Source organism: Patella vulgata, chromosome 7 (genome assembly GCF_932274485.2).
Source record: "Patella vulgata chromosome 7, xgPatVulg1.2, whole genome shotgun sequence".
NCBI lineage: Eukaryota > Metazoa > Mollusca > Gastropoda > Patellidae > Patella > Patella vulgata.
The window spans coordinates 19,979,043-19,996,426 of record NC_065885.2 but is presented as its reverse complement, the minus strand read 5'-3'; the positions used below and the strand labels follow the sequence as shown (position 1 = coordinate 19,996,426).

Genomic DNA, 17,384 nt, shown 5'->3' with positions numbered 1-17,384 from the left:
CTCTAATGCCACGTAATGTATTGTCTTTTGCAGGTAATGCCACCCAAGTACAGGTAGATTTGGTCTTAAATTCTATTGGACCTGTTAATGATATGGACATGGTAAGTCACGATTACGTATTGTCCCTTAATATCTATTTTTAGAAAGTGCAAGTCACGATAAGGTATTAAAATACCTTATCGTGACTTGCACTTTCTAAATTGTGCTAAAGGTTTGTCTGACTTACCCTTGATATACATTTCCTGATTACCGTATAATGCAGATTTGGTAATCATTATACGAGACCAATTCTCGGTTATACATTTTAATGTTATTTTACTAACTTTGGTGGTTTACCATCCTCATACTGTTCATTTTATAATTTGCAAAATTTATATGCATTTTGCATTGCAGGAGATCAGTGCTAGCGTGTACCTCAGACAACAATGGATGGACAAACGACTAGCTCATAATGTTTTCAATCGAAGTATTGTTATCAGTTACAAACATTTAGATGAATTGTGGGTACCGGATCTTTTCTTCCCCCAGTCGAAAACAGAGCGACGCCATGTGTTAACCACGCCCAATATTTTGATACGACTGGAGACTGATGGTTCTATATTATATAGCCAAAGGTGAACTTAAAAAAAATGTTTTCCATTTTGTATACAAGGAAGCCAAACCTGTATTCGAACGCAATTAAAGCGACTAATGCCTTTTCCTATTAGCAGGAAAACGATCCGAGTCCAGAAATATCACCGTTTATGTAGGTGAATTTAATAGGTAGAAATCAATAGACAATGTCTAAATGTGTTCAGTCCATTACATTAAGTCATGAACACATTATCTAAACTAACAATTTATGTAGCATTTAATTGTTCTATAAACAAAACTAAACAAACCTTGTAAATGTTATATCCCGATGTAACGTGGTAGAAGAAATCCCAATGTTTAAATGTTAGATAACGTTTACATTTAATGTAATTATATGATGGTCATAGAGTTGTGCATTCTGTTTAGTGTAAATAAAATGTATTTTGTGTTCTGTTTTTATAGGTTATCAGTTACTTTACAATGTTTTATGGAATTACATAACTTTCCTTTGGATTATCAAAAGTGTGCTATAGAGATGGAAAGTTGTAAGTTGATCAATTTGTTATAATATTTTTGAAAATAAAGATGGTGTTGCACAAGGTTTAGTTCTGGGACCTTTAAATATTCGTTCTTATGTAAACGACTGAACTTCAGCATAATTCAACAGTTACATCAAAATAAAAGGCTATAAAGCAAATTCGCAAAGCGGAATGAAATGAGGTTTAACGTCCTACTTTCCTGTACCGACTGGGCTAATGAAGACAGTATATGTTAAAGGTTTACAAGAGTCTTTCCCCACGAATTAACAATCTTCATTCTCTAAAATGATCTGGGATTGCCCCTTTTATACAACCTTGTATTTTTTAAATTTTATTTAGACAGTTACTCTACTGATCAACTGTATTTTATCTGGTCATTAGACCGAGGTTCTCTAAATGTACAAGACAACGCCTTTATTCCGGATTTCACCATAATAGATGTTACATCAAACGATTGTACATCAACATACGCAACAGGTAAAGGCCATTTTTTCAAACGATTGTCGATTTTAATAATAACGATTTCCGAAGAGGTTAATCTAAACACCAAATCCAAGGTACATGCCGGAAATGATACATGTCGTGCATGTCGCAGACAATCCCTACACAGATACCATTTCTACATAACTAACTACATAGTTAAGATACTGGAATATTTGTTTTTGAATTAAATTTGAAAAAGATAGTAATACATCATCCACGGCTTGTTTCAAATGGTAGCTAAGGTTAAGTCAACAATGGTCCATGTTGTTACACTTTTGGGTTTTATGTCGGGTTCTTGACGACAACACTGGTTTAACGTCATATGATACTGTTATTGTCCCCCGCCTTTCGAAGAAAACTGGAGACTATTAAAATGGGTTCGTCTGTCTGTCCGCATGTCTGTCTGTCTGTCTGTTCGTCACACTTTTTGAGACACAATAACTCTCTTTCTAATTGAGCTAGAAGATTCAAACATGGTGTAGGTGTTTATTAGGTCAATACCTTGATGGAGTTCGAAGGTGAGCAATTTCTGGTTACGGTAAGCAGAGATATGCAATTTGATTGGTTGATGCTTTGGGACACGATAACTTTAGCTCTAATTAAGTGAGAGTGATGAAACTTGGTGTATAGTTTCACTACATCAATACCTTGATTAAGTTTGATAATGAGCATTTTCTGCTCAGGGTAAGCAGAGCGATAAGCAATTTGATTGGCCGAGACTTTGGACCACAATAACTCTCTTTCTAATTAAGCTAGAATGTTCAAACTTGGTGTAGGTGTCCATTAGGCCAATGCCTTGATGGAGTTCGAAGATGAGAATTTTTTCTGCTTAGGGTTAACAGGGATAAGCAATTTGATTAGTTGATGCTTCGGGACAACTTTAGTTCTAATCAAGTGAGAGTGAGGACACTTGGTGTAAAGCTTTATCACATCAATACCTTGACTCTGTTCGATAATAAATATTTTCTGCTGAGGATGAGCAGAGCGATAAGCAATTTGATTGATCAAGACTTTGGAACACAATAACTCTGCTTTTAATTAAGGTATAATGTTTAAACTTGATGTAGATGTTCATTAGCTGAATGTCTTGACCGTCTTGTTTGCTGATCTCGTTTCCCTTCTAGACAATGGCTACTGTATCATATCAGATTTAACCTTCAGTACAATTTGCTTATAAGACCAAGGGCATTAAATAAAACAGGCCAGCCATAAGTTTATATTATGGTAATGACTAATGAATGCCATCAGGACCACGATGGGTGTCAATCGCCAACATAAGAATATTATAATCTATTCTGCTTCCATGTGTCATGATGACACGAAGCGTACCTATAACATCTGTCATTATGTAACATTGTGAACCAACAGCTGTTGTTTTCATTCAAGAATAAAATATTGCGTGACCAATGTCATTAATGAAACAATCTAACTTACGTCAAAAAGAAACATTGATCAGAAACTCGATGTAAGTCTTACAAACTATGTATTTTCTACACGTATATTGACTATATATATATCACGACATGAACCCCACTACCACTATTCTCTTATAAAATATTTAAACTATTTTCATTTACTTGGCTAGATTTTATAAATATTAAAAGGTTTTAGTGATAGTTTAACGCACAGCAATCAGCAGAACTCACATGGACAACGGAATCAATGCATCCATTAATATTTTAAGGAGTCTGTTATAGCAAACTAATTAAACGAATCCGGTCATTAACGAGACCTGGCCTGTAAAGAAAATATCTCAGAATTGTTATCTTGATTGGTCGGGTCGCGACGGTAAATCAACAGAAACATGTAAACATCAAAGGGTCATAATCGCTTGAAAATATAATAAACTGGTTGCATAAATCTTTTATGATTTCTGGGCTCATCAAATTTTCCAGGTGGGAGGAAACTCCATATAGTTCTAAAACCCATTTCCTTTATCATTTCAGGATCATTTACCTGTCTAAAGGCTGAAGTGGCATTAAAAAGAGAAATAGGATTTTATATAACTCAGACATACATACCCAGTATATTGATAGTTATCTTATCATGGGCTTCATTTTGGATTGATCACGAGGCAGTTCCCGCCAGAATATCAGTTGGTTTATTGACAGTTCTTACCATAACAACACAAAGTTCAGGTGCACGTTCTCAGTTACCAAGGGTACCATATATAAAGAGTATTGACGTATGGATGGCCGTCTGCCTAGTTTTTGTTTTTGGCGCCTATATGGAATATGCTGTTGTTACAGTTTTAAGCAGAAGACACAGAAAAGCTGCAGACAAGAGAGTATGTTGCTGTTTGTTTAAATGATATAATTTAACATCCGAAATGGCGGGTGTCGGAAATTAGGAATTTGTCTTGGAAATAAATAAAAACAAATTAAATTTGAGACTAACTGTCCGCTATCGTTACCACTGGTCACAGGTGGCGCCAGTGATTCTTGTTTCTATTCGCTATGCATGAAGATCGATTCACTGGCAGATGCCATTCGAACAAGAATAGGCGGAAAGTCGATGTTCAGGTTATAATCTACCCCTCCCAGGCCTTAACCACAGAAATTAAAATTACCGGATGTTAGGATCAAAATGACATCAGTAAAGTGTCACTGGACTCACAACCAGAATGTACTTGGTCCGATTCCCGACCAGGGCCGAAAAGAACATTGTCAGGGATGGCGATTGCGGTGTTGACATGGTAATTATGCCTATGTATAGTCTTTCGCATAGACACACAACAGCGTCCCGTATGTAAATTCAGGGTGCTCGTAATAGATCCCATGGCAGTCGGAATTCGAAGAAAAGTAGAGGGAAACGCAGTTCTCAATGATAATTACACCCCTACCCACCCACCCACCCGCATTACTAAGTAACCATAAAAATACAATTTGCCGTGTATTTGTTTGTGTAGTAGGATGTTCCATTTTGCTAAAAAGTTTTCATAAATCGTCCCGCGTCGTGTCATGAGCTTCCACATCGGTTAAAGATGTTTCTGGGAAAGCTTTAGATTTTTTTCCCAACCAAGCGTCTGATTTTGTTGCCATTTTCTTTTTCAAAATGGCCACCAAATGGCCCAACATATCAATCTGAAAACCGTTTTTACAAAATGGAACACCCTACTGTATATTTATTGTAATCTGATTGCACTTCTTGGAATTGAATCTTTTTTTTTTTTAATTTTTTATTTATTTATTTGTTTATCTTTTGTATTTTAGAGTAAATCTGAAGTTTCATTAAATGGTGTTGTTATAAAGAATGGAACGAGTGACATTTCCAGTAATACTACAGATAAAACAAACGAGGTGGCACACCCTGGTAGAACTGTTGATAAACGTTCCAGAATCCTTTTTCCTCTCGCATTTCTAATATTTAATTTGGTTTACTGGATCTATTATATACACGGACCTAAATAATTACATTATCAGGTTCATCCATTTTATTTACAATATATCGGATAATCAAAGATGTCCAATCAACATATTGACCAGGGGCCGGTTGCTCAAAACTCGGTTCTTTTAACGATACGTTAAACTCTAACGGATCGTTATTTTGTTAACGTGTCGTTTGTTAAAGGTCCGTTAAATTTCTATTGCTGGAAAGTCAATTTCATTATCCGTTAGCTAACGGACTGATTAAACTTAATCCATTTGAAGACTGTTTGATCATTGGCTGAATTTTTAATGTACGCTCGTACACGTATAAATTCTTCATAGAAGTTATTATTAACAAGAAACTGAAGAAAGTGGGACAACCGTGCAGTTTGTTCACAAAACTTGATTAAAGACAAAAAGAAAACTGTAGAATTTGCTCGAGAAAACACTATCTGATCTATAGAATAGTATAGTATTTTCCAATAGAAATTTTAGCATAAATCTGTAGGAAATATTATAGGATCTGCACTGCACTGTAGTATATTTGGGTCGTTTTTCCTGCAGGCTCTCAAAATTCTTTAGGATACTATAGAATTTCATCCTATAAAAATGTGATACCCCCCCCCCCCCAACCCTCTAGAGAATGTTCAATATAATTCTATAGAACACTACACTGGTAATCTACAGGAGTTTTTGCTAATTGTATACTTCAACTGACCGTCAGTCTACTAATGCCATCGTTAAACAGATAACGGTGCCCAACACCTTCGTTAAATTTAACGGCAAGTTAACGACATGTTAAAGTTAATGAGGCTTCCAGTAACAGACTTTCTCTCCGTTAAAGAAAACGATCCGTTAACTTCATGTTAAATATAACAGCAAGCTAACGGGGCATCCAGCAACCAACTTTCTGTCCGTTAAAGATAACGATCCGTTAACTCCATGTTAACGAGTCGTTATAAGCTAACGGGGCTTTGAACAACCGGCCCCAGATATTTATGATATATAAGATGAGGAACACAGGTCATGTCTGTATGCGGACCAAGTTGGTTTTTCTTCCAAATCCCAAATTTAATCTGTATAGAAGTTGGTAAAGTGTTCAGGTTTAAATCTCGTCTCCATTAACCCAGTCGAAGCAGTAGGGCGTTAAACCCCATTTTATTTCTCGGTTTAAATTGCAGTAAAAAGTTGCCCATCTTGAAGTTCTAAACCGTAACGCTTTACTGGCAAGTGAACAGTTAATACTGAGAAGTATATGCTGACCAAATATTGACCGAACATAAATAAAGGCGTCAGTCTTTAAATATCCGATTATATATCAGCGAATAAAATAAATTTAAATTTAACTAACTGGAGCGTCAAATTTTTAATGTGCATTATTTAGTTTTTATTTTGGTGCTATGAGCGACGTTTTCTGGATGTTCAGAAAACGATAATTTACTCAAATTTCTGTATTCCTCCGATAAATTCCAGTCCTTTCCGATGTGTGCAATAAAGCCCACTTCCGAGCAAATTTGTAAACGTTCTATGAGAGTGAATGGTTAGAAGAAATGCCGTGTATTTGCATTACTGCTTTACACTTTGCTTGAAATAAGTTAGGCATCAGCCTTCTTTTGAAGTAAAGATAAGGCTATATGAATTTCATGTTCCCAGGCGGAAAAGGGTCGAACTACGCTTACTTCCGCTACTGGTACGCTACAGCTATAACTACATATGATCTAAATTCAATCTGGGCACCTGCTTCAAAGAAAAATGCCAATGCAATAGAACATTAAAAATTAAAACGAAACCTCATAATTTAATCAGAAAAAAAACAACACAGTTTACATGGAAAACAATCACTTGTTTATACACATATAGCACGACGTTTCAACAAGTATTCTCTTATCGTTTTCCGGTACAATTTTTTTTTAATAATATGTACTTTAAAACGATAACAGAAGAACTTGTTGAAACGTTGTGCTATATGTGTATAAACCAGTGATTGTTTCCCATATAAATTGTGTTGTGTTTTTTAATGTGCTCATTTGCTAAATGCCACTCAATGAATAGATTTTAATCACAGATTGGTATTGAATGTGTGTGTGTGATTTATAGCCTTTAATAATTATTGAAAATATAGGCAGGGCTGGATTAACCATTAAACAAAATAAGCACGTGCTCAGGGTATCATGGGAATTAGGGCACAACAAAATGTCTGCTTTGTTACATGCCAAAATTTAAATGTTAAATTTAAAAAATATTTAAGAACTTTTAATTCGTCTTTCATTGTTTTTGTTTTTTCTTAGTGTTACCTTTTTTTGTCGTAATTTAATCCGGCCCTGCATATTGACTACTCTGTTTGATTTTACACATCTACAAGTGTAAGATAAGAAAAACATTATTTTTTCTTATATTTACATTTCATAATCATTAATTTCGGGTACAACGTGAGTATTTAATAATGGAGCTATTATTTTTTCAATGCATATTTTCATCCTTTGTGATGATGCATTTAATCAGCACGCGAACAATATAATATTTTTTTACACATGTGTTAAGATATGTTATTTTTGTATGTTTATATTGATATTGAGTGTATATATTTTAACAGTTTGTGGACCATACTGTTTGCATTTAATAAGTTTGTCATTTGTTAATAATTGTGTAAGATTATATGGGCTTTTTTTGTTTATACACGTGTATCACGATATGCCTACATCAACATATTTTGTAAGATCGCTTAATGTTTTGTTTTGTTTGAATATAAACAACTATAAAACCAGCAAATGAGTCTTTGTAATATGAAAATGATCGATTTATTCCATCTGAATATCATTTGAAATCTCATGAAACGGGTCATTTTTTTTTAAACAACTCTTTCCATCGGTTCTAGATCCAAACGTGCAGAAAAATAAAAAGGTAAATTCATGTGGATTAGAACTGCTATATTCCGTATAATCCATACGATAGCACTGATTTCCTGCAATTCAAAATGCAAATAAAATTTACAAATTATCAAAGGTCCAGTATTGGGATCGTAAATCAATCTATACTAAGATTGCCTTAAAGGTGTATTATTTAAGAGCTAAAATCTGTCCATTGCAGGTCTTTATTTTAACTTCAAATGTTATATCAATTATTATTCAGTCATTTGTTTACATAAGTAAAGCAATCTCTGGTGGTTTTGTACTTAGGATATGCATGTACTCTAGAAAGTACCATTTACAGTCATTTTTTTCAAATATTTACTGGCGCCTGGGGGCAGATAACCCCTAGAGTAGGGGCCAGGCTCAGAGATATCCAGCCACGTCCGTCCCTGTTATAAGAGTCAAATTAAATACAGCAGAAAGATGAGTCTCACATACTGTATCAGAATAAAATATTCTTTATATAAAAAAACATAACAAATACATGATCATTTATCACTGGTGCCACACGGTCCACCAATCCACGACGGGCCAAAATATTTGGGATAGCCGGGTAAAACTGTTCGACTGTGTTCAGAAACTTTGTAATACCTGAAATATATATTATGGAGGTAAAACACAGACATAAAACATTACAATGGACCAAATGTCATAACTAGATTAATAACACAATTTGAAGGAGTACTCTCGGGATTCAAAGCCAAAATGAAAGTTTTAGCTCACAATATTTTGCCCTTCAGATGTAATCGCTAGATTTAATTGACGGAGTTAGGTAACTCATTTTAGGAATGCCATCGGCCTTGATAACCACGCCGACCACTTAATACATGGCTATCCAGACCTTTAAGTAACCGTTGTGCTCTCCCCAACTCCCATAGACAATCACTCGCCATATAATGGCCTTTTCCACTGAAATCCTATTTCAAACTTATCTCGGAGTTGACCCAGTGTATCAAATATACTTCCAAAATATGTAATAAAGTGGGTGACAGCTTAAACATACTTTTGTCCTTTAAAGGCATAAATCATTCCATCTTTCCATCTCACCGCAGCATCAATATCATCTGGAAAGTCTCTCCAGAAAGAGTTAATCAGCATGGTAGACCCGGTTATAAGTTCTGTTACATAATTCCAACCCCAAAAATACTTTCTCTGAAAATACAAAAGTATACTTTCTTGGTAGTGATATCAGTTTTTACGTCATTTTTGATGAAATGGGAAAGAAAGGCATCCCTGGGGGTTTGATACTATACAAAGCACCATTTACAAAAGAATTTCTCAGTGTCCTTTAGCCTCCAATACGTCCCTGGCCTCTATTGTGCAAACCTGCGAAATGTGACGGATGGCAGGACATGGATGGCGGATATACAACCATATTAAAATGTGGGCATATAAAATCTACCATACCCCAAATAAAAACACTCTACTTCTTCCACGTCTATCATATATATTAACAGCAGCTACTGGAGGTTCGGGAAAAATACTGTCAATCTTCTTCGGATAACCAGTGTCAAGTTTCATATTTGTATATCGCCAGATTATATACCCTAAAAAAAAACAGCAATTATTATATTATATGTAATTATGGCGTCATTTTATAAAATAAATCATATGCCAGGATTTGTTGGTGTGATGGGGGTGGGGGGCGGAGGGGTCTACCCGAAAGATGCACTATCTTCTGTAGTACCCTGAGCCATATACGAGTTATCGCTGAGCAACCATTAGTGGTGTATGTAAATATGAGAACTTGTCTATACACATTTACCTTTAAAGATATACAATCTGTTATATTCTTGTAGGTAAACAACAGCTTGGGGATTGTAGGGTGCTTTTTGTAATAATCTTCTTGTTGGTACAGGATAACCACTATCTAAACTATAATCACCCAATCTATATATGTGATGTGACGTCAATACGTACGTTCTTTTTTGAATAGGCTCTGCAAAGAACAAATGCGCCTAATTTTAACTGCATATTTCATTAAGTAATAATGAATTTATAGAATATCTGAAATTAAACATATGTTCTGCTTAGCGAAGATAATATTACATTTTGTATTTCACATATATTAACACATACTGGTTCGTGGGCTGTGGCGAATAATCTGAGAACACCCACTGCCTAGTGGTTTAGTTGCTATAGCACAAGCCCAAACAAGCGAAACGAAATTCAGAGGTGCTTAGCATCCTACTTTTCTGCATCAACCGGGCTAATGAAGCCGATGACACGCCATGCAGTGCGCTATTATGGAAATTTTGGCTCGACCAGTAACATTTCGCCTGAACTTCCTTAAATTTCAACTGTCAAGGTTTCTGATACGTGCACGCCAGCGGGACCTCGGTTTTTGGTTTCGCCCCATCCGAAACCACGCTCAAAACTCCCGAGGAATGTTCTCGGAATTGAACGCAGGACCGTCTGGTTAGTGAGCCAGCGTCTTACTCACTGAGCCTTCTCAGCTCCCGAAGTCCAAACAAACACCCCTATTGACTATAAGTGGTGACGACTGTATCAATGACTGGTATGCTCTCCTTTCCGTGTACACAGCTAACTTAGAAAATGTTATTGTGGTTTAGTAATGAACCGATTATAGAAAGGTGCATTATCCGTAATGCTAGTCTATTGTGGTTTAGTAATGAAACTGTTATAGAAAGGTGCATTATCCTGTGGTTTAGTAATGAAACTGTTATAGATAGATCCATTATCCGTATGTGGTAGTCTATTGTGGTTTAGCAATGAAGCTGTTATAGAAAGGTACATTAACCTTATATGCTAGTCTATTGTGGTTTAGTAATGAAACTGTTATAGAAAGGTACATTATCTGTATGATAGTCTCAAAATACCCTATATCTAGCTTACCGTAGAATACATCTTTTATATTTAATCTACAAATAGCTGGTTTATTGTTCATACTTTCTTCTATTTCATCAAATTCCTCTTTTTTCTTCGTTTGTCTCAGAACGAAATTAGGATTGGAACCTGTATATAGAAAGATAAAACATAATAATTTAAACTAAACCTTAAGAAACGTACTTTCACGCTTTACAGACTTACCTCACCCGTGTGTTTTAAAGTCATTTTAATGAAAACTTAAAGTTCCCCTTCTCTGCATTGCACTCTTGAGAAGGGTTACAGTTGTCTCACTTATTTATGTTGAAATCAACTCTAACCATCGTATCAACCTCTGTTCGGTTCTAGTATACTATGTCAACTTTAACCCCCGTATCGACTTCTGTTTGGTTCTAGAATATTGTGTCAACTCTAACCCCTGTATCGACTTCTGTTCGGTTGTAGTATGGGAACTTCGGTTCTAGTATAATATGTCACCTCTAACCCTCGTATAGACTTCTGTTCGGTATTTCAAGAATATTGTGTCAACTCTAAATCTCGTATCGACTTCTGTCATCTCTAACCCCCGTTTCAAGAGGTTTGATGGTATTTATCCCACTTCCAATAACCTGTAATTAATGTGCGACATTTTGATAGGTGTGTGTATCGAGGGTTGTAATCCAGTGGCACATTAATCTCTTGTGCCAATCAGCAGCTAAATCTTAAATATTGGACCAATTAAAATCAGTCGGTTAGTTCACTTTACATTTGTATAAATTTCAATGGTTACTATATTCATACTCAATATATAAAATTTCAATGGTTACTATATTCATACCCAATATATAAAATCCTATATATTCATTTCTTGCAACATAAAGCTTATGTCGGTCGCTGACGATTAATTCTGAGATGCTGATGCGCACAATCTGGAAGGTCATCACATACAGATAAAAACTCCCGAAGAATCATCATAGATGGACTCATTTTTAAAAGTATATCATAAGGATTTAAGCCTTGTAATCAAACATTATGTTTATTCTTACCGTATATAGATTGTAATTTATTTACGTCATCAACATCTAAAGTAAGATCTGGTTCGAAACCTTTATATATCGGATACATAACGGCGTGTTTACTCGTAGAATGGGGTAGACCAAGACTATGTCCTGCTTCGTGAAGAGCAATAGGAAAAAAATCTTTTGCGTGTTCTTTTCTTAGGTTCTTTTTAGTAGCCCACTCCTCATCATTATCAAAATGGATGTCACCTGCCAGGGGACCATACCCTGGTCCATAGGCATGGGCCAACATTCTTCCTGTAAAATGAGTTATAAATTTGACGAACTTTTAATTTATTTGAATCTTGTTTTATTTCTTAACACAAATCTCTTAAGAGAAACGTAATGTTGATAGTTTTATATTAGTTTATATATATTAAATAAAAATGAGAATGGCGATAAAACAGCTCAGATTTGTCAGTTCAGCGGACATGGAAAGGTGTGGTCTAACTGGTCGGCTATGGAGAAAACAAATCTAAGTTGAGGTAAATTAATGTTCCCTTGACAGTTGGAAATCCGAGAAAAGTAGGCGTATATATTATCACACGTAATCAAAGGCAAGTCGTCCATGCTAAATAAATGCTAAGAAAATACAACCAAGTATTATAAAATCTGCCCGGTATCACGTTCACAAGCTTTTAACGTTACAACGTAATCATTGAAAAAATTCTTACAGTTTAGGGTCGAATCCCATACAATTCTTCCTTTTATCTGCATCACGTTCTAAAAGCAAACTGGGAAATTTAAAATCTTTGCGTCCCAACAGAAACCGAAATATAACACCCGACAATTACGATCAAAATACGTGCTGTAAACTCTATTGAGAAAGATGTAGACTGCATAATAGAATATACCACTTGGAAATCTTTATTCTCTAACTATAAGAAATACAGAATATACCTTTTCCATCAAATGCATTATAATTACCATCACCATGAATCCACCTGGCGAATGAAATATCTATATCTGGTGTATTACTAGTATGATGTATCTGTAATGGCGACGGTACTGACCACATGCTGAATATCTTATCCAAAATATTTCTGTGTATAAATTAAATATAAGTGAAGGGAATCCATATAAAATACGTTAATACAGATATTTTCAGCATTGTTACTTCTGTAACATTGACGTCATCCATGAATTTAACTTCGTTCATCTTAGTATTGTCTCCTCTTTGACTTCCAGGAAGAACGAACATGAGCATAAAGCATTGCCGTCCATTGGGTCTTCACTGGTTAGTATTAACTAATTACGGGATTTGCACTTTCATTGACGATTTTCAAATTATATTCTCTGCCAACTTTGAGACAAATCTGCCAATCCACCACATGGATAGAGACGTACCGTACACATCTTTAGTCGGAGTTTAGCGAAGGATAAGCCTTACTCTAAGACGGCCAGTGCAGCATTATTGTGAATATAATATTATCTATCATCATTGTAAAATGTTGTATTTAAACTTTAAAATGAAATGAAATGAAATGGGGTTTAACGTTCTACTGTTCTCCTCCGACTGGGTTAAAGAGGACAGGCACATGCCATTCATTATGCTGCGAGGGAAATTTTACCCGGACAGCGGCGCTACGGCCTACTGCAAAGGCATCTTTTACGTACACGCTAATGTGTACACGGGACCTCGGTTTTTCGTACCATCCGAAGGAATAGACAGCCCTCCGTCATGCACCACTGACAAGGGGAAACCACGCAGGAAAATCCCATTGAACTTTCTCGGCCAACACTTGGATCGAACCTGCGAGCAAGTGTCTTATTCACTTAGCCACTGTGGCTCCCAAACTTCAAAGAGAAAGATATGAAATGAATGGTGATGTTATAAATGACTCCTATGAATCACTCACGGTAACCAATGCATGGTTTTTTTTTCCAGTGGGGACAAATAACATATAATGTAGTAAGATAAGATACCTATACCCAATAATATATTAACATGAAAATGATGCTTTCATTGTTTATAATAAAGATTGAATGAATATTTAGAAATACACATGCCGGTAATAATAATTTATACGTACTGTTGATCTTGCCAGTATATTTTATTAGAGTACTGGGAGAGTCGCCATGTTAGTCTTCTACTTTTCCATTTATTTCCTAAAAATAAACATACAAACTTTGCAGACTTGATAATACCTTATAATTTCGAGGATAAGTGTATCATGAAATTGACATGAAGTTTATCTGCTTGATCGCATCGTCATATATGCTTATTATTCCAATATAAAGTTTTTGATTCAAAATTACCATTGCTGCGAGTCGAATTCAGAGATTTTGTAGTAAATAGTATTATTGGCGGTCAATATTCAGCACTTCCGCCCCCGCCCAATCGTATAGTTTCGTACGCCTAGATGAACTAGAACTAGAGTTGGGCCCCGCTTTCGTCAGGGCGTGACTGGGGAATCAACCTGATACGTACAGACGATGTTTTATTTGCGTACCAGTGCATGATCTTCGGTTTCGTAGCTCGTATTTCACATGCAACCATGGAAAATATAAATTACCATTAGCCAGACAAAGATTTTAAGGTCCCTTTTTATTCCGTGGAAAACGCAAAAATATACGATTTGTAGAACTTTACCATTTAGAGTCGTTTCAAATGTTTCGCTCGTGTCCCGTTTTTGTCTGTTGCCATTTGGTGTATGTGGTTGTCCTATATCCGAGTTACCACATCTTGGTTTAGACATGATTCTAGACGTCTGTCTGTTTATCTTTCCTGTAACTTTTAACCCGTTCATCGTCTGATATAATCTACAAAAAACAAAAACATCCCAATGTAACCTTTAAATGGCCACAAATATATCCATTCGTGATAGCTATGTTCTTAAACTCTTGATTAAACCATAATTCTGATAATAAATCCCATTCCATTCTGTATCCGCAAATCTAACCTTGTTACGAGGGGTGATTGATAAGTAGTGAGTCTAACACAGAAAGAAACAAGACATTCAAATCAAATGCATTTATTTTTCAACATAGTCCACCTTCAATGTAATACACTTCTGCCATCGGTGTTGCAGAGCCTTTATTCCAGTTCTGTAGAAGTCTTTGTCTTGGGTGTGTAGAAAATCATCTTCAGCGGCAATGACGTCAGACGGGAAATGCCTACCGGAAAGACATTTCTTCAGAGCAGGAAACAGATAGAAGTCTGAGGGAGCTAAATCAGACGAGTAGGGTGGATGCTGAAGAAGTTGAAAACCACAGTCATGAATTGCTGACATGGCAACAGCTGATTTGTGCACTGGCGCATATTCTGGTGGAAAATCACTTTCCTCGTCTTTTGGTCTTAATTTCTTGCCTCAACTGCCTTATAAGTGCTGCATAGTATATACTGTTAATTGTTTGACCCTTTTGGAGGTAATCCACCATGAGAACACCCTCAGAATCCCGCAATACTGAGGCCATCACCTTTCCTGCCGATGAAACAGTCTTTGCCTTCTTTGGGGTCTGCGACGTCACGTTTCCACTGTTTTGACTGCTCTTTTGTTTCTGGCTGAAAGTGGTGAACCCAAGTTTCATCCATAGTAACAATTTGGTTTAGGAAGCGGTCAGAATCGGTTTCAAATAAGGCTAGATTCTCTTCTGACATGATGTGTCTTGAACGCTTTTGATCATGCGTCAAAAGCTTTGGCACCAATCGTGCTGAAACCTTTGTCATTTCCAAAGTTTCAGTGATAATAGAATGAACTCTCTCCTGGCCAATACCAACTACCCCAGCTACGAACCGTTAAGTAACTCGCCGGTCATTCATTATCAGATCATGGATTTTTTGTACCATTTCAGGTGCTGACACAGTTTTTGGTCGACCAGGGCGTGGTTCGTCTTCAATGCTGTCTCGGCCACGCTTGAATTCAGCTGACCACCTTTTAATTGTGGCATATGAAGGAGCATCATCTCCTAATGTCTCAACCATATCATCATGTATGGCTTTCGGTGTTAGACCCCTTTTTATGCAGATACTTAATCACCGCTCTAGCCTCGATATGGTCCATTTTCTGATAACAACAGACCCTACTTGATTGTTATTACCTGTCACAACCTCACAGTTTAACCGAATGTGATGAAAGTTTGTGACAGAGCCCGAGGAACATAATAGTGCACGTTCAATACGTGGTATCATTGTGTTGCACGGTTTTCCAATCGAGGCTCACTACTTATCAATCACCCCTCGTACAATATTATAATATTTAGGTCATGTCAATATACAATCTTATTAAAATACAGATCTATATTTCGTTTCGTTTTTTTAATATACTTTCGATGGCCTACACTACACGAAGATCTGACCAGTTGTACTGGGAGGTCGGGTCAGGGGTCATACGAGCGGCTTTTGACCCAATGATGTCAGACATTGATTAATGAATCAGCATTGGCGTTTCTATGGGTTTACCCACTGTTCCGTGCAGAGAACGCCAAGAACTCGCCGTAACAGACCGTTTCATTGGCTAATTTCTGACATCAACTAGAACGCATGTTATATAACAACTCATCCAGATCCTAGTTTTGTTAAGACAAGTAAAACGAAATTTTGAACTATAAAAAACAAAACGAAATAGGATCTGTGTTTAAATCAGATTGGTTTTATTTTAAAATAGATCATAGAAACAATGCAGGCTAACCTTATTGCATCTTTTCTTAGTTGTCGTTGATGATGAACATGGAGACTATTATGGCCGCCGTCAGGAAGGTAGCCAAACTTCTTTAAAAAATCCTGTAATAAATAATTAAATTAAAATAAAAAAAAACAAACATGGATATCCAAAAAGGAAATTGACAAATTCAAACGACCATGGTTACATAAAATGAGCGAATCACAGCCTAGCTAGGTAATTTAACGGTTATGTATGAGCTAATTCTACTTCCGGTCAAATTTGAATCCAATTTCCCATTCTACTCTAGCTGTCGGGGCCACGCTGTTTCGCTAGCCTGGAGGTCGCCGGTTCGATCCCGGTGTTGGTGGTTTCCCCTTGTCTATGGTGCAGGGCAGCGGTCCTGGTAAGAACAGCTGTGTTGTCGTTTGGATGGGACGAGAAATCGAGATCCCGTGTGCATATTAGCGTTCACATAAAAGATCCCTTGCCAGTTGGAATTCAATATAAGAGTAGGCCATAGCGCCGCTATCCGGGCAAAATTTCCCTCATTGCACACTGCATGGCGTATGCCCGTCTTCATTAGCCAAGTCGGGGAGTTGGATGGCTGAATGGTTAGCACGTGCGCGCTGTATCATAAAGCCTGTCATTGAGTCAACTGGCGTGGTTTCGAATCCCCGGTTGTACGTGACAAGGAGTAGGGTCGCCTGTCCAACCTCGTGGGTTTTCTCCGGGTCCTCCGGTTTCCTCCCACTGCTAAAGACCCCTACGCGCAAGCGAATTATTGAAATAAAATTAAACCATATGTTAGTCCCGAAATGACCTAGTTTGTGTCGAGTGGACGTTAAACCCCATTTCTCTCTCTCTCTCATTAGCCAAGTCGGAACAGAACAGTAGGACGTTAAAACCCATTTCATTTCATGTAAAATATCGTTTAAAATCCAGACTATGGACCAATGATGTTCCAGGGATTAGAGCCTTGTCGAAATAGTGTTTTTATCAAATCCTGCTATAATCTGAAGAAATT

General features: G+C 36.6%; 2 protein-coding genes across 3 annotated transcripts in view; one reads left to right on the top strand and one right to left on the bottom strand.

The window, feature by feature from the left end:
• Positions 1–7,720, top strand: part of LOC126826931 (glycine receptor subunit alpha-2) — a 29,131-nt gene extending 21,411 nt beyond the window's left edge. For both annotated transcript variants that reach the window (XM_050556086.2, XM_050556088.2), the window contains exons 3-8: positions 34–101; positions 394–614; positions 1,036–1,118; positions 1,452–1,589; positions 3,542–3,882; positions 4,808–7,720. In XM_050556086.2, coding sequence (XP_050412043.1) covers positions 34–101; positions 394–614; positions 1,036–1,118; positions 1,452–1,589; positions 3,542–3,882; positions 4,808–5,005 — 1,049 coding nt within the window. In that variant the 3' untranslated portion in view covers positions 5,006–7,720. The remainder of the gene's footprint in view (positions 1–33; positions 102–393; positions 615–1,035; positions 1,119–1,451; positions 1,590–3,541; positions 3,883–4,807) is intronic.
• A 640-nt stretch (positions 7,721–8,360) lies between these two features.
• Positions 8,361–16,471, bottom strand: LOC126828056 (matrix metalloproteinase-24). The gene is made up of 10 exons (XM_056102258.1): positions 16,388–16,471; positions 14,350–14,519; positions 13,790–13,865; positions 12,657–12,799; positions 11,745–12,014; positions 10,729–10,848; positions 9,638–9,742; positions 9,280–9,419; positions 8,876–9,024; positions 8,361–8,463 (listed from the first exon to the last, which is right to left on the bottom strand). Exons 2-10 carry the CDS (start codon positions 14,504–14,506, stop codon positions 8,361–8,363), a joined length of 1,263 nt encoding a protein of 420 aa, XP_055958233.1. The 5' UTR covers positions 14,507–14,519; positions 16,388–16,471.
• Between the last annotated feature and the right edge of the window lie 913 nt (positions 16,472–17,384).